We start from the raw sequence: 23,129 nt of genomic DNA on the forward strand, positions 1-23,129 counted from the left end.
AAGGGTATTTGGTTAACAGTTAGATCTGTTCAGACTGTTGAAGGTGCAAACACACGGCTACAGTGGTCAAAACAAACAGGAGCCTCTGGGCAATCACAGCAGCAGGGTGGTGCAACGTTAAGTGCCTCCGCCCCACCTGCCCCCCTCTGTACATTAATTAAATCAGTTAAAACTAAATGATAATAATAATAATAAAAATAATCATAATAATACTTTTGTGTAAAATGGCTTTTAATGTTCTGCAGTTTTAAATTTAAAAGAGAATAAAATAAACCAAAACCTTATACCTTCTTTAACAAAATTTTATTTAAGGTCATTTTAGCATTGAAGGCACATTTATTGACAGCAGGATGTGATTTATAAGGAGCTGGTCCCTGCAGCTGGGGCAGTGAGGCAGTTAAATCACACAGACAGACAGACAGACAGACAGACAGACAGACAGACAGACAGACAGACAGAGAAACAGCAGCTTGTTTTGCCCACATCACCGCCAGCTGAAAACAACACCAGCCTCTGCAGAAAGCGCAGATTTTTATCAGGTGCCTTTATTGTCCGTTTTACATAGTTATTAAAATCATGCTTTCTCTGAACACATCTGCGACTTTTCTTTCTATTTTCCCTCCACAGACCACAGCTTATTTCTGGCTTTTGTAACTTTTTTTTTTTTTTTCAATAAAATGCGCGGAAGGATGCTGTCATTAGTGTTCCTCGTGTCTTTTCACGGCAGCCATAAATAATACAAATTCTAATAATAAAAGAAAATTCGTCAACGGGGCTTAAACGGTCTTTCTGGTTATTTTTAAGAGTTAAAACAATTGAACAAAGTGTATCTTGATCCAAACATATGTATATTTGTTTTCCTCCTCTGTTATGGTCCAGATCGGCCTCCTTCGTTTCCAGAATGAAGATCGGTGATTCAGAAAGCTGCTTCCAGTGCCTGCAGCTGTTTTCTGTCTCATTTCAGTCCGTGCAGCATCTCTGTGTGTCTCCTCAGGTCCACCTTCCTCTGGAAGCCTTTCCCGCACAGGTCGCAGCCGAACGGTTTATATCCGGTGTGCTTCCTGCTATGCGTGATCAGGTTGGAGCTCTGGCTGAACGCCTTCCCGCAAACCTGGCATTTGTGTGGCTTCTCGCCTAGAGAGTGAGAAAAAAAAAAAAACAGTTGATTTGTTAATTTCAGTTAAAACTGCTTTGGATGGGCGTCTAGATAAATTCTTGCCAGGGGTTGGAAAGATGGGGGCCACTGATTATCTTGGGACTGAGTTTTGCTATCCTGCTGCCGTGGAGTGGTGTAGATGATAGTTTTAAAAATTACACGCTATGAAAAAAAGACAAAGGGAATAAAGAAATAAATGAATATTGGGACTCTTAGAAGCTAAACCCTTTAGACTGTCCTGTCAGAGGGCCTGAACAAGTTGAAACTGGTGGCCATTGCCGCCCAGTAGAGGCGCTACTGGATGTTTGACGCGCTTTGGGTTTACTCGCCTGTGTGGATGAAGGTGTGTTTCTTCATGTCGGACTTCTGGTGGAACCTCTTCCCGCAGTACTGGCACGGGTAGGGCCGAGTATCCGAGTGGATGAGCAGATGCGTGGATAGCGTGGAGGAGCGCTTAAAACTTTTGCCGCAAATTTTGCAGTCGAAGCTTCTCTCCTGAAAAGTGCGCAAAAATAAATGGAGATTTAGGCGTATTTGTCCCCACTGTGTGCATCCATCCTGACAGAAAGAGGAGATGCTGCAGGATGTGGTTTCAGTGAGGTTATACCTGAGAGTGCACGGCTTTGTGTTGCTCCAGACTCACGGCGTGGCCGAACGTTTTGCCGCAAATTTCGCACGCGAAAGGCCTCGTGCCGCTGTGCGATCTGCGGACGTGGACCTCCAACCCGTGCGGGGTTGAAAAAACCTGATCAGCAGAAATGAAAATGAGAAGACAATAAAGGAGATGATGTGCAACGTCTTGCAGAAAGGCCACTAATCGTTCAGAACTGCAGGTTTTATTGGTAAAATAATTTAACCTAAAAGGTGATTCCAAATTATTTATGATTTACCCTAAATGTTATATAGCATTTCTGACTGCACTGTGCGATTCTTACCTTACCGCACTTGATACACTTGTAAGCCCCGTTGAGTATGAGGCTGGGACAGAGCAGGTCAGGCCGGGCCTTCCCATCCGGCGTCTTCCGGTGTAGGCCCGCCTCTGGGAAGAGCAAAGCGGCAGCGTGCCTCTTGTAGTCTCCGTAAGGTTTCCCTGCTAGAGCCCGCTCTGCAAACACTGCCGGCTGGCCGCTTCTGTCCGCGTAGAGCGCCATCATTGCCGGGCTTGTGTCCACCTCTAGGCCGCGATGGAGGCTCTGCTGCGCCAGGGGCCTCTGCAGCTCCAGCTCCGGCACCGGGTAGCCGCTCCAGGCATACGGCCGGAAAGGAACGGTGAAGGGCTGCGATTCATCCACCAAAGGAGACAGCAACTCCTCAGAGTCAACTGGAGGGCAACAGAAGACATTTTATTAATGGCTGGATGGGAGCCCTACCTGAGAGCTCCAGTAATAAGAGGAGTGAAGAGAATTCACCTGCTGAGGATTGTTGTGAAACCAGAAATCACTTGGAAATCAAATGTGCTTCATGGTCAATCAAGGAAAATGTTCCTTCATTTTCATTTTTCCATAAAATGTGATAGGTTTACTCTCAATGTTTTGATCGGATAAAAAAAACATCATGAGTATGTTTGACTGTAATAGAAGATGAGCAATTTCTAAAGAAAGAAATTCAGAAAAAAAATTCAGTAGCCGCATATGACAGCCGGCGTGCTAGATCATAATGAGCTGTGTGTAATAGTGGAGACTGCAGATTACTTTGTTTTCACTAATGAGTCAGATGCATTAAACAGCAGCTGCGCGCGCGTGCGCGCGCGTGTGTGTGTGTGTGTGTGTGTGTGTGTGTGTTGAGGTGGTGGCTGTACCAGGCGACGCAGATGGGGACGGAGGCCGCCAGAAGTCATCGTAGTCCGGGGAGCGAGGGCACAAACTGTCGGCGCTGCTCAGCGGAGAGCTGGGGGAGAAGTCAGCAGCGTCGCCCGGGTGGGAGTCCGGAGAGAGGCCGTACCTGTCCGCCGATAGGTCGACCTCCTCTTCCGGGAGCTTATCCGTATCTGATGGGGGCACAGAGGAAGGACAGACAGCATCTTAACGAGGGACCACTTATGTAAGGCAATTTTTAGCATAAAAATCACTTATAGTAAAGATAAATATTAAAGGTAAAAAGAAGGATTCAACAGTCTTAGTAGGAATAATTTCGAATAGATTTCAGCTCATAATGAAAATATAATTTTTCTTCCAATAACATTAATTACAGTTGATTATACAGTATTTTTTAAAATTTGATTTCCCCTTAACTAAAATGCAAATATTCTTAAATCGTTGCTTAGTTAAGCTCTGTTTTTTTTTTTATTATTATTATTTATCCTTTTTTTCCAATTCAGAATGAACTTTTTTTTTATTGCACTGCTTTTTTTTTTTTTTTTTTTTTTTAATTAGGGGCGCGTTTTCCGATAATTCAGCTCCTAATTAGATTCCATTGTTTACATAGGCCCAGTTCACAGCAAAGCCAAAATACTTAATACAAAATACAGAGGTCCAACTAGTATCCAATTGTGTGAATATAATGAAATCAAGCAATACAACCATTTTATACAGATCCGCGTTTAAGACATAAAGTCCACTTGAACTATGATTACAAACTGATCCAATGAGCTGTAGTTTTCATTAAAGTCATACCTGAGCATATGTGCGCCAGTATAGTGTCCAACTTGCTGTAATCATCTTCTAAAGTCCGTGGCTGGTGGTAGCTGTGCGCCTTCTTACTCTTCACCAGGAAGGAGCGAGGCATCTTTGGGGGGCAGAGCGCACAGGTTGAGGACAGGGTTCCAGCTGCTGAGGAGAAGGAGGAGACCTGGTCGGTACTGTCCTGTCTACAGATTTGATCTCAAACAGTGACATCCCGAGCGCTTTAAGAATTTTCCACACGACAACAGAGCATGCGCGCAGAGTCCATCACGTCTACCAGGTGTCGCTCGGACAGGTGTCACCGAGGCTGCAGGGAGCAGCTGCCCTATCCGCCCGCTGGGCGGCGGCAGGTAAAAAGCAGACAACCGCAGCGGGGGCAGCTTCTTGTCACGACGCTCTTTTTCTCCACTTTACTCGGCAACATGACGGAATGTTTCACCTCTGCCCCGCTTTGATGATGAGAAACAGTCTTGAATAAGCCGCTGATGACTGGATTTAAAAGTTCAAACTCTCTTTTCTCCTTTCAGTGGTCTATCCAAGTCCCGGAGCTGCGGATTCCCTATGGATCAGTTCATTAGTGAAGATGGGGCGATACAATCTTTATCAACCTCTCAATCAGTGAAGGGGAGGAGGGCGGGGGCAGAGGAAACGCGGAGGCGCGCCCCAGGCTGCACAGAGCTTCAATTAGAACATACTGATAGACCTAAGAGGTGGGGGGAAATCTCAAAGGACTGCTTTTTCTCTATCATAACTGATGTAAATTACAGTGTTTGTAGGACAGTTTCAGAAAGTTTAGTCATGATGTGAGGATAGACATAGGTGCACATCATGGACCTGAAACTGCGCTGAAGAGGGCCACAGGGCCGCTCTGCTGATCATCTGTCTGTTAGCGCGCAGCGGCGCCCCTGTTGCCTTCTGTTTGCCCCGGACACAGATCAGAGCACCGCCACAGCGTCATGACGCACAGAGGAACAAATGACGGCTGGGTCAGGCTGTAAGGCGCAGGGCTATTTAAGGGAAAGTTGGAAAAAGCATTCTGCTTTTAGGAAGATCGGATGGAATTAAAGATAATAAACAATCCCACTCCTTAATATTTTCATTCTCTTCTAGTATACATTTTCAAGGAAAGAAAGAGTAAAAACGTTCATTCATCTTGTCCGATCTGAGCTGCAGTCAAATCTTTACCGACAAAATGAGGGACAGGAAATCAAATTGCAACGATTAGAGCAACCCGGACAGTGTCAGTGTAGATATGAAGCGCTTAAAGATGGAGCAATAGCAGCAGCAGGGCCCCGCAGGCAGCTGACGCCTGGTGGGAGGACGGCAGAAACTTAAGGGGTGACAAGATAGGGGCAGCTAATAATCTCTGGATGGCACCAAAACAGAAGGTCAGGAGTTGCACTTAGGTCAGAGGCGGTTCAAGAATAAATGGCACCCGATTCTGCGCCAGATAACGTCATTCTCTCACGAACAGAATAAAGTTTCCATAAAGCAAAAGCAGGGTTTAAAACAATCTGTGATCAGTGTAGTGTATTTCCATCCAGGTTTGAGCTGCATATATGGTCCGGTTTTCATGTTTGCAAAATACACAAAAACGGAACACTCTTTTTAGGTGTTTTAACAAATATAATAAAGATTTAATAACTATTAAAGAATCTATGGTCTGTAAATAATCCACTTCTGTATTCTGACTTTCCACTTTATATTCTGGACCAGTCCAGATTATTGTTATTTTTTTTTATCATTTATTTATTTATACAGGAACTTTATTTCCAGGATCACAGGAAACGACCTGTTACATACATTGAAATTGTAAAATAGTATTTACATTTTCAGCAATCTACAAACCAGATCGCAACTTCCGCTATGGTAGCCTTCAGTGGTTTGAGGCCATAGGTAACCAATAGAAAACGTGCTGGGGAAACAATTGGTCAGTTTTTTTCCTGCCACCCTCTGACGGATTGCCCCCTGGGCAGCGGGCCATATCTGCCCATATTCAAGCCTGCCTTTGATTTGTTGCCATGTTAAGGTTGACCAAAAAGCTTCTGGTTCCTGACAGCCTATCTGTTGCAGCCATAATTCCAGATTGGGGGTTACATGCACTGGGGACCCCCGGGACCTCTCAGGCCCCGAATCTCCAAAACGTCTTTATTTCAGCTCATGCTTTTTGTCGATTTTATTCTTGCTCGTTTTACGTTTATGCATAAGACATGTAGCAATTATGTACATATGAAGATCTAACGGGATGGGGTTCCCCTCCCTCCTCCTCCTCCCCCTTGGTGGCGCCGCTGCAGGACGGACGGTTTGGGTCAGGAAATGCCATCCCACGACGGAAACACAGGCTTAATGCAATAATATCCACATAAACGTGTTATTACCTGTATGCAACAAGAATAATAATTTTAAAATCCGCAAGTTAAGTATTTTCCTGCTGAAGAATTGTTTCTGTTGTGATTTATGCCTAATTTCAGATTCTGTTCCCTCTTCAAATAAATCCAGCCTTCAAAGTCTTAAATGAGAAGAAACACCAAATGATTCATGCCTCCCACACTGCGTTCTAGTAGATGCCAGGACAAGAACAAATTACAAAAATGCAGCAGTATCGGGATAATAATTTCTTTCATTTTTCAGATATAAAGTAAAACTTCGCTTCATGTAAAACGAATTAAAACCGGTCATTGAATTGACTTGAATCCAAAACGCGCATTGTTTTAATTTTGTCTACATTAACGATTCTATCACGCCTTCTCTGCGTCTTTAAATGAAATGATCTAATGATGCGTTCAGGGGCTCTTCCGCCCCGAATGGCCTTCATTTGAGCCAAAAATCGCAACTTCAAAAGGATTTGATAATAATACAGACCTGGGTTTTTTCGCGGTGCCTGAGAAGAGTTGCTTTAAAAATGCGGTTTTGTGCATGAAAAAATTAGAGACTGAGGATCAGCTCTGGAAACCGCGACAAATCACTTCCTGAAAGCAGACAATCTAAGCGAAACTCTTGAGAGGAAAAGACGCTTTGAGATTCAAAGGCTTTTAAAAAAAATTCTAATGTAACCATTAAGAGACACATCAGACTGAAGAATTGATGAAACATTTTATTATGAACTCATTACTTTTCTCACATGTACAACAATCTCATGTAGTGCTTCATAGTGTTGCCATGTGTTCTTATACTGCAAAGTGCCATGAGGTGTTCCTTCTCCCATTAAAAATAAGTAATCAGAGATTATGATCATCACAGACCCAAAGTGGGTTCTGAACAGTTTCCTGGGTATAAAGGTTGCATTCGTTCCACCTGAAGTTAGTGTTCAGTGAACACTTTCAGCTGCTCACATGGTGCTCACTTTGGGAAAATGTTGCCGCTCCTGAAACGACTCCAGATTGTAGATTTCACTTAATCTCCTTTGTCGTCCATTTCTGTGCAAAGCTATATCACACAAGACAGATTTGACTCATGTTTGACTCATCTGCAGATGCACCGCCTGCAGTCAACCATGCTTTCAGAGAAATTAGCTGAGAGTAAAAGCTGACCCCTGTCTGTACTTGTTTTTTATGTTTCCTTCTCAGAACACAAGCTGAAGGGTTTTATGATGCATCGCCCTCTGACAAGAATTCGTCTTTTTTATCATATATAACTTATGTCCCTTCTTTATTATTTGTACAACATATCTAAACATCAGATATGTAATATTAAACATATTTCAAGTTCAAAATGAATAAGGAAAAATAAACACATTTACATATCTACATGTTCGCAGATGTCACACTGACCAAGTTGTGCAGGGTGTGACATAAGGCTAAGGCCAAAACATTATTTGGTCAGTGCTGGTTGATAGAAGCAGCTTTGATACCAGGCTCTGACCAACATCATCCAAACTATATACTGTACATACATATACACTCACACTCACACACAACACTCATACAATTCTGCCCCTGCATGATAGAAGTAAGGGTAGCAACAGCAACAACAGTCTTTATAAAATCCTTTAAAAATATAAAACCATGTTGGATGAAGTGTGGAATATAGGATAAAATGTTTTATTGCACAGTCTTTCTTTCTGTCGTACCCACAGGAGGGTCCCGGTCCCCCTCCTCTGTGTCGAGTTTGATAAGATCTATGTCGATTCTCTGCTGAGGTCCAAATTGACCTCGGCTTTGTCAGTGGTGCCCAAAACGAAACAAAAACCACAAAACTCCAAAAAAGCAGTAAGTGTGATTCACAAGATAAGAAATGATGGATCGGCTTTTTGAAATTCAGAACTCCGGATCCAGGCCTCTCCTCTGAAATGGCTGTTAAAAACATCCTCTCCTCCTCAGTGACCACTGCCAGCCTCTGTCTCCACCATGCTCACACGGTGGTGGACTTGCTCTGAGGCACAGAGAGCCGCAGGGCTTCCCCATCGTCATCGTCACTGTCTGTGTCCTCCAGCTTGGGGTGCAGTTTGATACGTCTGCCGCTCCTCTGCTGGGGGTTCTGGAGGTTGGGGTCCTTCACTCCATCATCGTCGGAGGACTGGTAAGACTCACTGACCCCCATCATAAAGTGATTGACAATGTGGATCCCATCAAAGGTGGGCTGACTGACCAAGCCCCTCTGTCCTTTCAAGCAACAAATCTGCAAGAGGAAGAACAGTGAATGTTAACAGCATTCGTTAAAGATGAATGGGGTACGGTAAGACTGGTTCAAGCAAGACTTATAAAACAAGAAATACTGACAGTTTCAAAAACTTGATAAAATGTCTAATGGGTGAAAAATGGATAAAACACTTAAAAAAATGAAATGACTTGAATCAACTCTGTACTCCATCACCTGGTTCAGACTCTATTCTGATTTGACTACACAGGAAATCAGTAGTGCCGGTCAGATGTTCACATCCCCTCTTTGGCATGAATGCGATATTAATTTGGGGGTTTTAATGATTTATTGTAATCATTCTTTGACCAGTGTGATCTGATTATGCAACTAATAACTGCAGTGCTTTCTAACACCAAGGACTAGATACACATTTGACTTCATTGTTGATTTAAAAAAATTCACACAGTGAAAATAATGCAATACAGACTCATATAGATGAACACCCCTATGAGGGGTCAAAATAACAAAAATGAACTTGAAATGAATAGAAGGTGAGAAATACTGAACATGGTAAAATTGAGTGCCATAAAAACCAACTTGTAATTAATATCGCCACTGTGAAAATAAGAATCTGTAAATTTGGAGGCCATTTAAATGATAAAATGGTACATATGGACGTTATAAATATTAATGTTATCAAATTTAACATTGCCCGTTTTCATTCACTGCCTTGATTTTAGCGCCTCCATTTTGACCACTTCAGTTTTATCATTCATCGCGTTCACAGTGTAATTTTTGTTACTTCCAGTAGATCGGACTCTTCGTAAATTTTAATGTTTACACTGAGACTAAACAATTAGCCTACCTTGTTTAATTCCTGTCAAGCTTATGAGTCAAGTGTAAATAACTTTATAACCCTCCCAGATTAATGAGCAGCAACAGTTGTTTCTACATTCTTACTGCTGATGTCTAAACACACACACACATGTTGACGAGTGCCTGGCGGCCCAGTTACTTCTCAAAGGACCCGGCTGAGCCGAGCCTAAACGAGAGACGCGAGGCCATCACCCAGTGGGCCCACCACATGTAGGGGGAACCATAAGGGACCGGTGCAAAGAGGATCATACAGCAGACAAAGGTGGACACCTCAACAACTCAATCTCCAGATTCTAAAACTGGCTCTAGGGACGTGGAATGTCACCTTGCTGAGGGGGAAGGAGCCTGAGCTCGTGCAGGGGGTTGATGGATATCGGCTAGAAATAGTCGGGCTCACCTCCACGCACAGCGTGGGCTCTAGAACCCAGCTCCTCGAGAGAAGTTGGACTCTCTTCTACTCTGGAGTGGCCCGTGGGGAGAGACGGTGGGCTGGGGTGGGTTTGCTTGTCAACACCCAGCTCAGCAGTCTCGTGGGGAGAGGTCTCTGCCTGTTGTTTCGGCCTACGGGCCAAGCAGTGGTGCAGAGTACCCGGCCCTCTTGGCTGCTCTGTCGGGGGTGTTGGACAGTGCCCCTCTTGGGGACACCATCATTCTGCTGGGGGACTTCAAGGCCCACGTGGGAAATGTGGAGGGGGGTGATTGAGAGGAATGGCCTCCCCAGGCTGAACTGCAGTGGTGTTTCATTATTGGATTTCTGTGCCAGTCACAGATTGTCCATAATGAACACAATGTTCAAGCATAAGGGTGTAAATCAGTGCACCAGGACACCCTAGGCAGGAGGTTGATGGTCGACTTTGTAGTCATGTCTTCGGACCTTCGGGCATATATCTTGGACACTCGTGTGAAGAGAGGGGCTGAGCTGTCCACAGATCACCACCTGGTGGCAAGTTGGATCCGCTGAAGGAGGAGGAATCCGGACAGACTTGGCAGGCCCAAGCGCATAGTGAGGATCTGCTGGGAACGTCTGGCGGAGCCCTCAGCCAGAGATGTATTCAACTCCCACCTCCGGGAGAGCTTTGACCAGATCCCGGGGGATGTTGGAGACATAAAGTCCGAGTGGACTATGTTCTACGCATCAATTGTCCATGCTGCCGCCCATAATGGAGGCTGTAAGGTCTGCGGTGCCTGTCGCGGCGGCAATCCCCAGACCGGATGGTGGACACCGGGAGTAAGGGCTGCTGTCAAGCGGAAGAAGTAGTCCTGTCAGCTGTGGTTGGCTTGTGGGACTCCTGAGGCACCTGAAGGGTTCCACAGCCAGGGCTGTGGCAGCAGCAAAAACTCAGCCCCGGGAGGAGTTCGGTGAGGCCATGGAGAAGGACTACCGGTTGGCCTCGAAGTGATTCTGGCAAACCTTCCGCACCTCAGGACAGTGAGGGTGGGGAGTTGCTGACCTCGACTGGTGACATTATTGGGCAGTGGAAGGAGTACTTCGAGGATCTCCTCAATCCTGCCCAACTCAACTTTGTTAATGTGGGACAAATGGTTGCATGGGAGATGGTCCATGAGGCTTTTTTTTATTCATTTAGAGAAGTGACCGTTCATTGGTAATAAATTTAAATAGATATATTGAATACAAATGTAACTTAAATAACATTTCTTCATGTTTCTTCATTCGCACATCAAATACAGAAAAATACATGGGATAACATATGATGTCATATAAATGTCATAAAGCAGAGTCTATGCTTCATGGTTAAAGTCCATATAAAGCAGCTTCAAGATACTCTGAGCTACAGAAGCATTTTGGACTGTCTGCAACACCAACAGTTTCAAACTGAATCAATGAGGTGAGGGGCAGCAAGGGCTTTACACAATGTGGACCACAGAACACATCTAGAACCACTTACCCTGGTCAGCCCACCATGCAACAGACAGACATGTAGGAAGAAATGCATTCAGAGACCAGTTTAGAGCATAGTAAGCAACATGAAAACAAGCCTATGTTAAGAGCATCTGCAGAAGGAAGTTGTGATGCCGGTGACTGTGGTCACAATTTCCAGAAATAAAATGTAGATTTGAATTAAAATTAAGAGAGGGGGAAGATGGTGGGACATGCTACTGAGATTATCTACTTTCAGCTTTTTTTACTGCAGATGCCAAAGTTAACTCGATTCCTGCTACGTTGTAACAGTGCTAAAACTGCAGGAGGTCCACTACCTCCATCATCCAAACATTTTAAATCCCCATTTCACATTTAACACTAGATCAATTATTCATATGCCCATGAAATCATCTGCCTGAACAAGTGCAATCCAATTTAGGTAGCACTATTAAACACATTTTGAATGGGACAGTCGAGCTGGGTCTGTACATCTTGGTATTACAGTTCTGCTCTCCTTGTTGTGCTTATGGCAGGCATGGTAATTTGCTTAACCTTTTCCTTAAGTTGTTCTCCTTCTTTTCCATCTAAAAGTGTTTCTGTCACAGCTTCAATGCACTCTTTGATCATTTCCCAGTCAGTAAATGGCTTTTTTTCTCCAAAAATCCAATGCACTCGCATTGAACACTGGTATGCTCTCTGTTGTGCAGTAAGAGACTGTGTTATCAGCCGTGTAGTTTGCTCATTTTGTCCCCTCACTTTATCTATTCTCCTTGTCCTACTGTCAGACCCAGGGGGATGGCTTTGGCTGAAGTTCTTATGTTTGGTTTCATGTCTCTTTAGATTTCCACTCTTTATAAGTACAACTGATTCAGAACATATACGGCAGACTGGCCTCACACCCTATGGAAGTTAATACTTCTGTCCATTCCAGCTGCCGGCAGGAATAAAATCTCTATATCTACACAGTAAATGGGAAAATGCTTTGCGGTCCAGACAAAAAGCTCACTGGGTCTGGATTTGGAACAGGGTCCGGGGTTTGGTGACCCGTGGTCTAGAAGAAAAACAAGACTAAATGGAGAAAAAAGGCCAAATTAGGAATGAAGTGAGACTACTATGGAGTTAAATTTGTCTCAATATTATTCAATCAAACAAAAAACTAATCTCAATCCAAAAAAAACTAATCTCAATAAAAAAAAAAACTAATCTCAATCAAAAAATATTAAGTTGTGATCAAAACTTTCAGAGTTTTTTCTCACAAAGAGAAAAAAGTTATTTGCAAAACATAAACTTTTATTTGCGCAGGTCAAAAATCTTTGGTTACGAGTCTCGCTTTTTTGGTTTTAATGCTCTCTGTTTTTGGTTGAACTCAACGAATTTTGAGTTCTGGAAACATGAACATCCTGGGCGGGGCCTAAAGACGAACGATGTAAGACGTTTCCCTATTGGTTAGCGCTGACTAAAGCAGCAGACTCTGATCCCCCGCATCTCTGAACTTCTGCTCGAACTGCAGAGCTTGCAGCGTCGCTTCAGTGAGGAGACATCAACTATACAGAAGAAAACTGCGGTCAAGTGAGCCGACAGTCAGAAATACGCGGTCACGCCAGCCGACACCAGCTCTCTCTTAAAGATTAGCGTCGCGCATACAAGGTGCATTGTATATACTACACTTGGGGTAGTTGTGTATTTCTCCAAACCTTTACAGTGAAATTATGAAATACTAATTCTGGTTATAATATAGATGACCCTCTAATATAATCTGAAGAGATTGTGTTGTCACCTCTCATGGTTTTGGAGAAATAAATTCCTGAAAGTGGGACAAATGCATATAATGGTTGAGCATTTTGAGGTATTTTGACAAGATATTTCTCCAAAACTGTACAGTTAAATATTAAATATTTATTCTTTTACATAAAACATGAATGTGAAAGTTGTAAAAATGTAATCAATATAAATGTTCTGTAGGTTACTTTTCTGTTTTCCTCTTATTTTCTCAACCGTTGCCAGGATCGGGTCCTTTCTGCTCCATTACCGTAATGAACCTTGTATGCGTGACGCTAATCTTTAAGAGAGAGCTAGTGTCGGCTGGCGTGACCGCGTATTTCTGACTGTCGGCTCATTTGACCGCAGTTTTCTTCTGTACAGTTGATGTCTCATCACTGAAGCGACGCTGCAAGCCCTGCAGTTCGAGCAGAAGTTCAGAGATGCGGGGGATCAGAGTCTGCTGCTTTAGTCAGCGCTAACCAATAGGGAAACGTCTTACATCGTTCGTCTTTAGGCCCCGCTCAGGATGTTCATGTTTCCAGAACTTAAAATTCATTGGGTTCAACCAAAAACAGAGAGCGTCAAAACCAAAAAAGCGAGACTCGTAACCAAAGATTTTTGACCTGCGCAAATAAAAGTTTATGTTTTGCAAATAACTTTTTTCTCTTTGTGAGAAAAAACTCTGAAAGTTTTGATCACAACTTAATATTTTTTGATTGAGATTAGTTTTTTTTGATTGAATATAATTTTTTTGATTGAGATTAGTTTTTTGTTTGATTGAATAATATTGAGACAAATTTAACTCCATAGACTACAAGAAATCACTTTCACATCTCAGAATCATTTTAATACACCTATAATTTTTTCATGTAACAACAACAAATGTCAGTGTATTTCACTAGGATTTCGATGGTGTTTTACGTGCAAAACGCTATGCAAAACAGTCCACATTCTAAAAAATGGTGGCGGCAGCATCATGCTGTGGGAATATTGTTTCGCAGCAGGGATACTTCAGCTGGTCAGAGTTGATGGGAAGTTGCTTGGAGCTAAATAAAGGGCATGTCTGGAAGAAAACCTGTTAGAAACTAAAAGACTTAAGATTGGGACAGAGGAGAGAACAACCCTAAACATACAACCAGACCTTAACTGGAATGGTTTACATCTCAGCATATTCATATGTTAGAATGGCCCAGTCAAAGTCCAGACCCAATTCAGAATCTGTGGCAAGATTCAAAGATTGATGTTCACAGATGTTCTCCAAGCAGCCTTCTCCAAAGAAGGCTGGGCAAAAACTTTGGTGCAGTTTAGAGTTGAGTTAGATGTGCTACACTAAAAAGATATAACCCCAAAGATTTTCACCTGTGACTGCAGCAAAAGCCTGAACACACAGCACTTTGGCTGTAAAATTGTTTTCCTTCCACTTCAGAATCGTTCACTGTTTTCAGTTGCTCTGACCTCTTGTACTTCTTCACATTTCCTCAGAAATGTTAAGAAGTACAAGAGGTATGATTCCTTTTGCAAGGCGCTGTAAATGAACCTCAGAATTTTAACATTCTAAATGTATGTCCTTTGTCCGCTGTGATAATTTTGGTGTAGAGTTTCAGAGTAAACATGTTGTGATGTGTCTGATGTGCAGGGCACATTTCTGATGGTGTCTGTGAGAGGTGTGTAATGTGGATTCCACACAGGAAGTCTCTGGGTGTAGTTAACACTTCTACTAATCTGTAAGGCTCTAAGAAAAAGATGAGGAAATGTGTAATGCTACATCAAAGAGCTGGAATCAACACCCCACTTGATCATCACCCCAACCATAAAGACATGCTAGGTAAAACAGCTTGATTAGTGCTGGAGTTGTCGCTTGTAACACTTACCTCTTGTTTCAGCTCAGCTATCTGGTCTTTGAGGTCTCTGATGTACTGGCTGGAGTCTGTGTGGTTCAGCTGCCCTTGAACCTTTCTTTCTTCTTTCTGTTGGGGGATGAGATGTTATACTAAAACACTGAAAAGTACTGATCAAAGTAAAAGATTTTAGCTCAAGCTAAGAATCTATGCACAGGGCCCAACTGGCACGTAAAAAAAAAAAAAAAAAAATCAAGAGCGCAGGGAAATTCTGCATGCTTGTTTTGTTATTGTAATGGTTCTGAACTACTGCACAAGCAGGACAGAACTCCTGCCACAAACACAGCATTCTAAAGCATAAAGTGCAGACTTGTGTAGCGGGTAACCAGAGTCACAGATGTCCGGGGAAAATGCCCAACGGTGTCATTTGAGCTTGATTTCCTCCCGAGGCCCTAGGGATGAGGCCGACTGTAGGCCCCAACAGTTGAACAGCACATGTGATGTTTACCTTCCTCGCTAAAAAACACCTGCAACCACTGGGGCCAAACATGTACTCTGTTTCAAACCTCAACATTCCATCCACTTTTAGTTTTACAGCTAGCTCAGTGGGGTGCACAGAGGAGTTCATGCCAGCCTGCAGCTCTGAGCTAAAATAGAAAGGAGAGGAGGTAGAGAGAGGAGGCTGGCCAACACCCCAAACTACAGATAGGATTCTCAACTCCTGTGGTGAGGTGGAGCCAAGTTTTGCGTGTCCCAGTAGGCTTTTTTTTTGTCTAAACAAGTGAGTTTATTCCAAGAATCAGTTGTTTTTGAGGTTTAGCAGCTCCAAAACACTACAACGAAAATGGCAGGCAGTTAATAAGACTTCCTCCTGTTCAGCAGTGTGCATCAGCAGCTGGCAGGTCGAGGCCAGGGGTCTCCAAACACGCTCTTCAACACTCTGTTCAGCTCCATTTTAAAACACGAGCAACTTCTAAACAAACTTCATTTGTATTTGCTTACAACCCAGGCAGCTCTGGACTGAACTGAACATCCTGTCAACATCACATCCTTTATTTGAGTATTTCCAATAAGCCCACTGCTGGTATTCAGACTCTTTTCTTCCATTGTTGTAGCAGTGATGATGTTTAGATTATTTTAAAATGTGCAAATGACATTTAAAAGAAATGTGTGAAAATTCACCGCTCTGGTGTTGAACTGCAGGTTTCTTTGTTTTGCTGAGATCAAACCTTCCGTCATCAATTATCAGACAAACAAAACAATATGATCAATAAGTAATAATTGCATCATTGCTATAGATCCACTTGGAGCATCAACAAAACCAATGCAGAAACAACACAAAGAATGTCTAAAAACATTTTGCACAAATCTCTGAGTATGTTATAGAAACCTCAAAATAAACCATGCATGCCACCTCCAGTAGAGTATCTGCTTCAAGATGAGAAACCACTTCCTATCAGACCAGAAGACAGAGAAGCTGTGGCGTGCAGAGGCTATGACTGTAAGAGAGAAGAAGCAGTACACCTTTAAACCTGTAAACTTTTGGATGCATCCAAGTTTCCCTTACAATGTTTTCCACCATCCCTATTTGCCCTCTTTTTATGAAATCTCTGCAGGATGATGCTATTTGGATGAACATGATGTTCAAAGCGACAACAGTGCTGCTGCTCTGAAGGCCCCTCTGATCTTAACCTGAACCCTCACATGAAAACTGAGCTGGAAACTCATCATCAGAGAGCTCAACCTACCCTGACATGGAAACACACCTTTTTTTCTTTTTAAATTCCCTTCAGATTAAAACCATGATCCCCCCACAAGTTAAAGAGCAGGTAACCAAACCACAGAAGCCAAAACTGCCACACTGATTTAAATCCCTGCTCAGTACAGAGGGAAAAAAACACTACACCAACAAGTATCATCTGATTTCTAGTTTCTGTTTATAAAATAGAGAAGAAGCAAGGTGCAAATAAAGTTAAAAGGCTTCTTCGTGTTATTGAAACAGTCCACTAAGAGTTCTTCACGTAGATTCTGTCAAGTATGAGGGCAGGAGTGAGTTTTCTGTGTGGGGTGTTTTTTTGCTCTATCACATAGTAACCAAACCTCAGACCACACGATTGTGTGCAAGCCTGAGAAGGTGAAGAGTGGGAGGCTGTCTTTTGTCGCAGTGATGCGTATAAATAGCTTTCTTTTCTAGTTTAAAACGAAAAAATAACTAAACACCGGAACGCATGTACAGCTGGCCTTTAAAATAATTTCTTTTTAGTCATAACTGTTTTCACCTTGGCTGATTATATAATCAAAAAGGTTTAAACTCTGTAAAATAGAGGTTAAACCATTTGAACTCTCCCCCCACTGTTCCTCATACAGTGCTGTAATAACCTCACTGTTCTTCTGTTTTTGCTTTTTAGTCAATCAGTTTTCAACATCACACAAAAATGACCTGGGTAAATGCAAAATGCAGGTTTTAAATGACAATTTCTATTTACTGTTCTATCCTATTGATAAATAATAGCTATCGCAACAGTTATTTTTAAGGTGTTGAGACATCGACAACTCATAAAAGGAGCTCAGGAAAGAGCCCACATAACTAAATATAACACATCTAACACACAGCAGGCCTCAGAGTTCATGATTCAACAGTAAGTTGCTGTTAAGGGTCTCACATATTCCTGTGCATTGGCCTGGAATTATTTTGTTGCTAAAGAACTTGCTTTAATAGATGGAGCCAGGTATTCTGCACTGTAGCAAAAAATAATGTCTGGCCACCAGTTTATGATGTTTATGACTTTAAGTTCAAGCACACTTGGGTTATGCAACAAGACAATGATCTGAAGCATATTCTGCATTGCTGAAAAAATGTCCAAACTTTAATCTGAATAAGATCCAGGTGAATTGCCATAAACTGGTGGTTTGTGCAAAAACCCTCGAATTTGGCAGAATTCAAACATTTCTGCAAAGAAAAGTGGCCTTAGTTCCTTCACAGCGAGGTAAACGACTCATTGCCGGTTATCGTGCACTCTTGATATCAGTTGTTCCTGTTAAGAGCAGCAAAACCAGCTTTTAGTTTTACAGGGCAATTACGTTTTTGTAGAGGCCCAGGCTGGTTTGGATAGCTTTTTTCCTCTTTATTGGTGAGCAAATTGTAAATACATTTCCACAACAACCAACGTATGCTGCAAAGGAGCTACAGGAAGAGTTATCTGACGGCAGTGCTGCTGCAGCACTCCTCTGTGCAGCAGTAATGTAACAGGGTTTCACCGCAGACTTTTCAGAAGCTTCATCATACGGGACAAAGAGCAAACTGGATGAAGAGTTTAGAAGAAAGAGAGGTGGATTTAATGTGGAGTTCTTTGGCCACAAAGATCAGAGCTGAAACCAAAACTATACTCATTTCTACAACAAAAAATAGCATCAAACTCTACAATCAACCTATTTATGAGAATCAGTGAGAGTATAAAGAGATCTCACCGGTGCACAAAGACTATATAAATATAAAAGAACTACAAGTAGAAAGTACAGTTTATTTATAAAGCGCCCATCACAGACACAAAGTCACAAAGCGCTGTACAATATAAAACACATTAAGTTAAACTTAGTATGATGACAAGAATATTTAATGTACAATAAAATCATGACATAAAAGCCTGGTGAAAAACAAAGTTTCCAGTTGGTTTTTTAAAAATGTCCACACAGTCAGTCAGTAAACCGGGTCAGGCTGTTCCACAGTTTAGGAGCTACAGACTGAAAGGCCCGGTCTAGCCTCGTATGAGGAGCGGCCAGGAGTAATGAGCAGAGTGGGAGTAAAGCCTTCATCATTTAGTTTAACTTCCGACAGGTTTCGGGTCTCGGATCATTACAAATTCTTTTTGTCCTAACAAGTTTAAACATTATTACGTTTTTATACCTGCAGAACAACCAGTGTCATCATATTTTAATTCTGCTTTGTCTCTTAGTTTTCAAGATTTATGGACCTTAGTCACTCTTCCTAAATAAATGAACTGAGCGCTGTGCTTTGAGCTTTTAAAGGAGAAAAATAGTACATTTCTTTTGGGTTCTCAACGTCTGTCTGACATGTTATCTAGTAAAGTATGGGAGGTAAAAACAAGATCAAAACAAATAGAAGCCATCCTTAACGTCTTGATCTCTTGAGTAATAGAATTACGAAAATGAAAAGAAGTTACTGCTTTAGCCAGCTTAATTCAGCCTAGTGCACAGGTTGCATGGGACAGAAAGTAGGTAAAGGACACCAACCTTTTTCCCCATTCAGGCCATCAACAACAGATATCTGCAACATTAAGTAATCCACACATACAAACAAACCTAAACAAATTAGTCAACAAATGAAGTTATGGATAGTAAAAATTTGGAATGGCACAGAGAATAGGTATAGAAAGCCAAGAAACCAGCTGAAATATGTCAGTATTTAGAAAGCCTCTTGCTGCTTTGTGCAAATCAAGGTCACCTACTAACGAAAGTAGTTCCAGCTGCATCTCCAAAACTCTGAATGTTGCAGCGAGTGCCGTTGGAGCAATAATCCAGACGAGGAAAGAAAATATTTTCTTCCTAAACCACCGGGGTTCACTCTCGGTTTAATGATTAGCCATTGTGGCTAATTGTCAGCAATTTCAGTTAGCCTCATACAAAGCTGATTAGCCACAACTCAATTATAGCATAGGTAATAAAAATAACCGTACATGGTTTAAACTGAAAACAAATGCAATTTATTAGAGGCTTAGACAAAGAACTTCAAATATAAATTCTGCAGAATAAAACAAGCAGTGCAGCGTTATGCTAATTGTAAAAATAAAGTAACTCCTTATATTTTAGGCATAACAAAGCTTTCTCCCTTTTAAATTTCTTATCTTGCAAGATTTTCATCAGCTGCTATGTTTTAACCAGCCACTGCTCACCAATGGGCTAAATGGTGTATGTGGTTGTTGAAAGAAAAACTGAGCTCTGACACAAAGATCAGAGAGAGAACGCTCATCTAATCTGCGGCAGCTCCACCTGACAACGATGCAATCTGCTGCAAACAATAAAACATACAGTCTCTCTCTTCCTGCAGCGCTGCTAGCTGAAGTCACTTACATGAGCAAATAATAGCGCACGGATTAGCAGAGTAAAGTTTACAACTAATTGCAATGTTAACATACGCTATTTATGCTAAATGAAGCTAAAACAAGAAATGGAAGGAAGAGACTAAAATTTTGAAGCAGACAATTTATTAACAACGATTTCACTGAAATAGGTTATTCATCAGCTGATCAAATGTTTAAGACCAGTGTTTCCATCAAGAGGTTCTGACAGTGTGAATGACATGGAATCCCGAGTTTTCAGCCAATTTCAGCTTTTAAAAGCTAAGGTCCTAAACGTTTGATCAGCTGACAAAAGCATGTTGGAGTTTAAATACAGTTGTCAATAAAATATTTTGTCTCTTGCTCCCATTTCTTCTTTCAGCATTGTGAAGGTCTACATTGAAACTTCTTAAGATCCAACAGGGCAAAATGCTAATTCCTGTGATTTTTTAACTTGTCTTAAGATTTTGATCACGAGCGTATCTCTAACTCACAACTAACTTCCTGCAGTGTTTTAGGTAGATGACGGACTTGCATTGGTAACAGTTGTTCTAACAAAATCCCCAACCAGACCGATACATTTAGCTTGTTAAGATGCACCATGGTAGGAAAATTTAACGAGGTAGCCCAGTTTGTCAGAAATCTGACCTGATCTCCAACAGCCTCCGTAATTCATGCTACTCTGTGAGCAGCGGTTCATTACACATGAATCCCACTGAAATTTTAACATAAAGCTATGTCGCCAGCAATGATTTGCCACTGTGGCAAACTGCAGCCAAACTGAGCGCTTTTATTCGCCATGTGCGATGTGGTAAGCGGCCGAGAGATCCCGAACCTGGCCACAGCCAGGTGTCCCTCTTAAGAATTTAACAGATGAGTCAAAATAACATTCAACTGAGTTGTCCAAGAACCAAGGAGCACACAGAGAAACAGTCAGAAGCACCTGGAAGTAAAAAGGAAGATTCTTTTTCCCCATGAAAACAATAAGTCATGCAAGTCAACTGCAATGGCGTGCAGCAATAGAAAACCCTTTATTGATCGACCTCTACTTGTAAGTGATTCGTGTTCTTTCAGTCCACTAATCGTCAGTGCTCAGCAACAGGTGGTGGAGTGGCAGTGCTGTATTACCAAATGCTATTTATAGTTGGAGAAAACTCCTGACACTTTCTCTGGCTTGTTAAAAAAATATGGTACCGTGCACGTTAGTCTGCCTAATACTAACAAAAGGTCACAAACAATCCTCTGATCAGAACTGACTGGAAGAAAAGCACCGTTTCTTTACTACAGACTCATCTTCTGGAATTATGTCTACTGATGCTCAATACAGGAGATTATTTCCACTGATTAAATCTGGTGAGTCAACAAGTTTAACAAGCTTCTAAAATCCTTTATAATTTCAAACTACTGATACATAATAAGGCTACATGTGGGCTAAATGCCAAGAAAAACAGCGACAGACACTTACTCATTTGTGACAAACGAAAAACACCTTTTTGTGAACTTGGGGAAAAATATTATGTATCCTTTCTGTTTGCAACAAACTCCCAATAAAGCCATGTAATATAAAATGCAAAGCTACTTTTAAAGAACATAAAAACTATAAAGAATCTGAATGAAACTGTCAAAGTGAACCCCTTGTACAATCACCCTGGCTAACACAATGACGTCAAGGGAGGTTCTATAGCTGTAGACCTCTGACGGCCTGGAAGTCAGAGCAGACAGAAAGATACCCGGCCCAGAGAATTTAAAACACTGAAAGGACTAACTTCCTCTCTAAAACATAATTGGCTGCCACACTACCTGCACATCAAGCAACAAAATAGCTGTGGGTTAAAAGGTGTTGAACACGCAATCATGTCTAAGCTTAACTAGGCTTGGTTTTTAGATCGCCATCTGTCCAAAGCTACTGGACAGAGCGGTGATCAGAACGGACCTGTGTTGACGTGTTTGTTGTCGTCAGTCTTGTTGTTGTTTAGTAGTATATTACATTTGTTTGGGGATAAATACTAGCTCCTTCCCTGCTGTTTGTTTACAGACGACATAATGCGGATTCAGTTTAGCTAAATCTGCCTTAATCTTCAGAGTCTGCTCTTAAATATCACAGATTTTTAAACATACCTCAATTGTTAAGAAACATGCGACTCAAACTGGTCATCAAAGAATATTGTGATCAAAACTGTAATTGTGGTGAAACAGAATAAAAGAATATCTGATGACATGTTAACAGTCTTAAAAAAGTATTCATACTCTGAACGTTTTGACATTTTGTCACATTACAATGAAACTTCAATCTGTTTATTACTATTTATATGCGATAGACCAACACTGTGTAGTGTGTGATTGTAAAGTGAAAGAAAAATGTTAAATGTTTTAGTTTGTTTTAAACAAGTGTGACTAACTTTCTCCCTGCTGTGTCTCCTGTGTTCGTGACATAGTTTCGTGACTAATACACCTCTGAGGTCATCACAGAACAGCTGGATTTAAACTGAGATTAAATTACACACAGACTCTGTTCACTAAATATGTAGAACAAAATATTGACTCAGGGGCTGAATCCAAATGTATGCCACACTTCAGATCTTTACTTGTAAACAATTTTAAAAACCATGTATCTGTTCCATCCACTTTGAAATTAGGCACCAATCATAATATACATTGAAGTTTGTGGTTGCACTGTGACTAAATCTGACAAACTTCATCCTTCGCCTCACCTATTCCTTCTGAAACTGGATTAAAGTTAATCAGATATGGTTTGCTAATTACGTCTCTATGGCAACAAAAGCAAACAACACATCAACTAAATCTGATTCAGATGGCAACAAATGCCAATACTGAACAGTGAATGTGAAATTCTGACCCTAAATCCCCCTAATCAGATCTGTGGATATTTCAAATCACAGAAAAAGTCTAAAACCCACAGCATCAAAGAGTAATATTAAGAAACAAGTTTGTGCCTAACTTCTCTTCCGCATTTAAATAAAATACAAATTTGCTTTGGCACCCATGTATTATACTAGAATATAAATTTCCCTGTGTGGCTGAAAATGATATGTGTGATGTGGTTTTGTGAGGGAGTTGAGGAAATCCAATGCTTGATGCAGAGCTGGGACTTCACCTGAATCTCCAGCTCAGAGATCTGTTGCTGAAGCTCCGCCATAGCAGCAATGTTGTCAGCTTCCCTCAACCTCACAGCCATCACATCTTCCTTACTCTGCAAAAAACGTTAGCTCTTTAGTTTAACATGTCACATGTATTTTTTTTTCCCGGGTTCACGGGTTGAACTTCACAGTTTACACCACAACTGAGCTGTGGTGGCTTGCCCCAGCAGATGCAGAACTAAAA

General features: G+C 41.7%; 2 protein-coding genes across 7 annotated transcripts in view; both read right to left on the minus strand.

The window, feature by feature from the left end:
- Positions 1 to 286: 286 nt before the first annotated feature.
- gfi1ab (growth factor independent 1A transcription repressor b) lies at positions 287 to 6,692 on the minus strand. The gene is made up of 7 exons (XM_047375392.1): positions 6,640 to 6,692; positions 3,769 to 3,921; positions 2,955 to 3,143; positions 2,092 to 2,477; positions 1,764 to 1,901; positions 1,486 to 1,651; positions 287 to 1,134 (listed from the first exon to the last, which is right to left on the minus strand). Exons 2-7 carry the CDS (start codon positions 3,878 to 3,880, stop codon positions 956 to 958), a joined length of 1,170 nt encoding a protein of 389 aa, XP_047231348.1. The 5' UTR covers positions 3,881 to 3,921; positions 6,640 to 6,692; the 3' UTR covers positions 287 to 955.
- Positions 6,693 to 6,856: 164 nt separating this feature from the next.
- Positions 6,857 to 23,129, minus strand: part of evi5b (ecotropic viral integration site 5b) — a 45,654-nt gene continuing 29,381 nt past the window's right edge. For all 6 annotated transcript variants that reach the window (XM_047375065.1, XM_047375066.1, XM_047375063.1 and 3 more), the window contains 3 exons: positions 22,903 to 22,998; positions 14,746 to 14,841; positions 6,857 to 8,394 (listed from right to left, as the gene is read on the minus strand). In XM_047375065.1, the coding sequence (XP_047231021.1) occupies positions 8,128 to 8,394; positions 14,746 to 14,841; positions 22,903 to 22,998 (459 nt within the window). In that variant the 3' untranslated portion in view covers positions 6,857 to 8,127. The remainder of the gene's footprint in view (positions 8,395 to 14,745; positions 14,842 to 22,902; positions 22,999 to 23,129) is intronic.

This window comes from Girardinichthys multiradiatus, chromosome 9 (assembly GCF_021462225.1).
Source record: "Girardinichthys multiradiatus isolate DD_20200921_A chromosome 9, DD_fGirMul_XY1, whole genome shotgun sequence".
NCBI lineage: Eukaryota > Metazoa > Chordata > Actinopteri > Cyprinodontiformes > Goodeidae > Girardinichthys > Girardinichthys multiradiatus.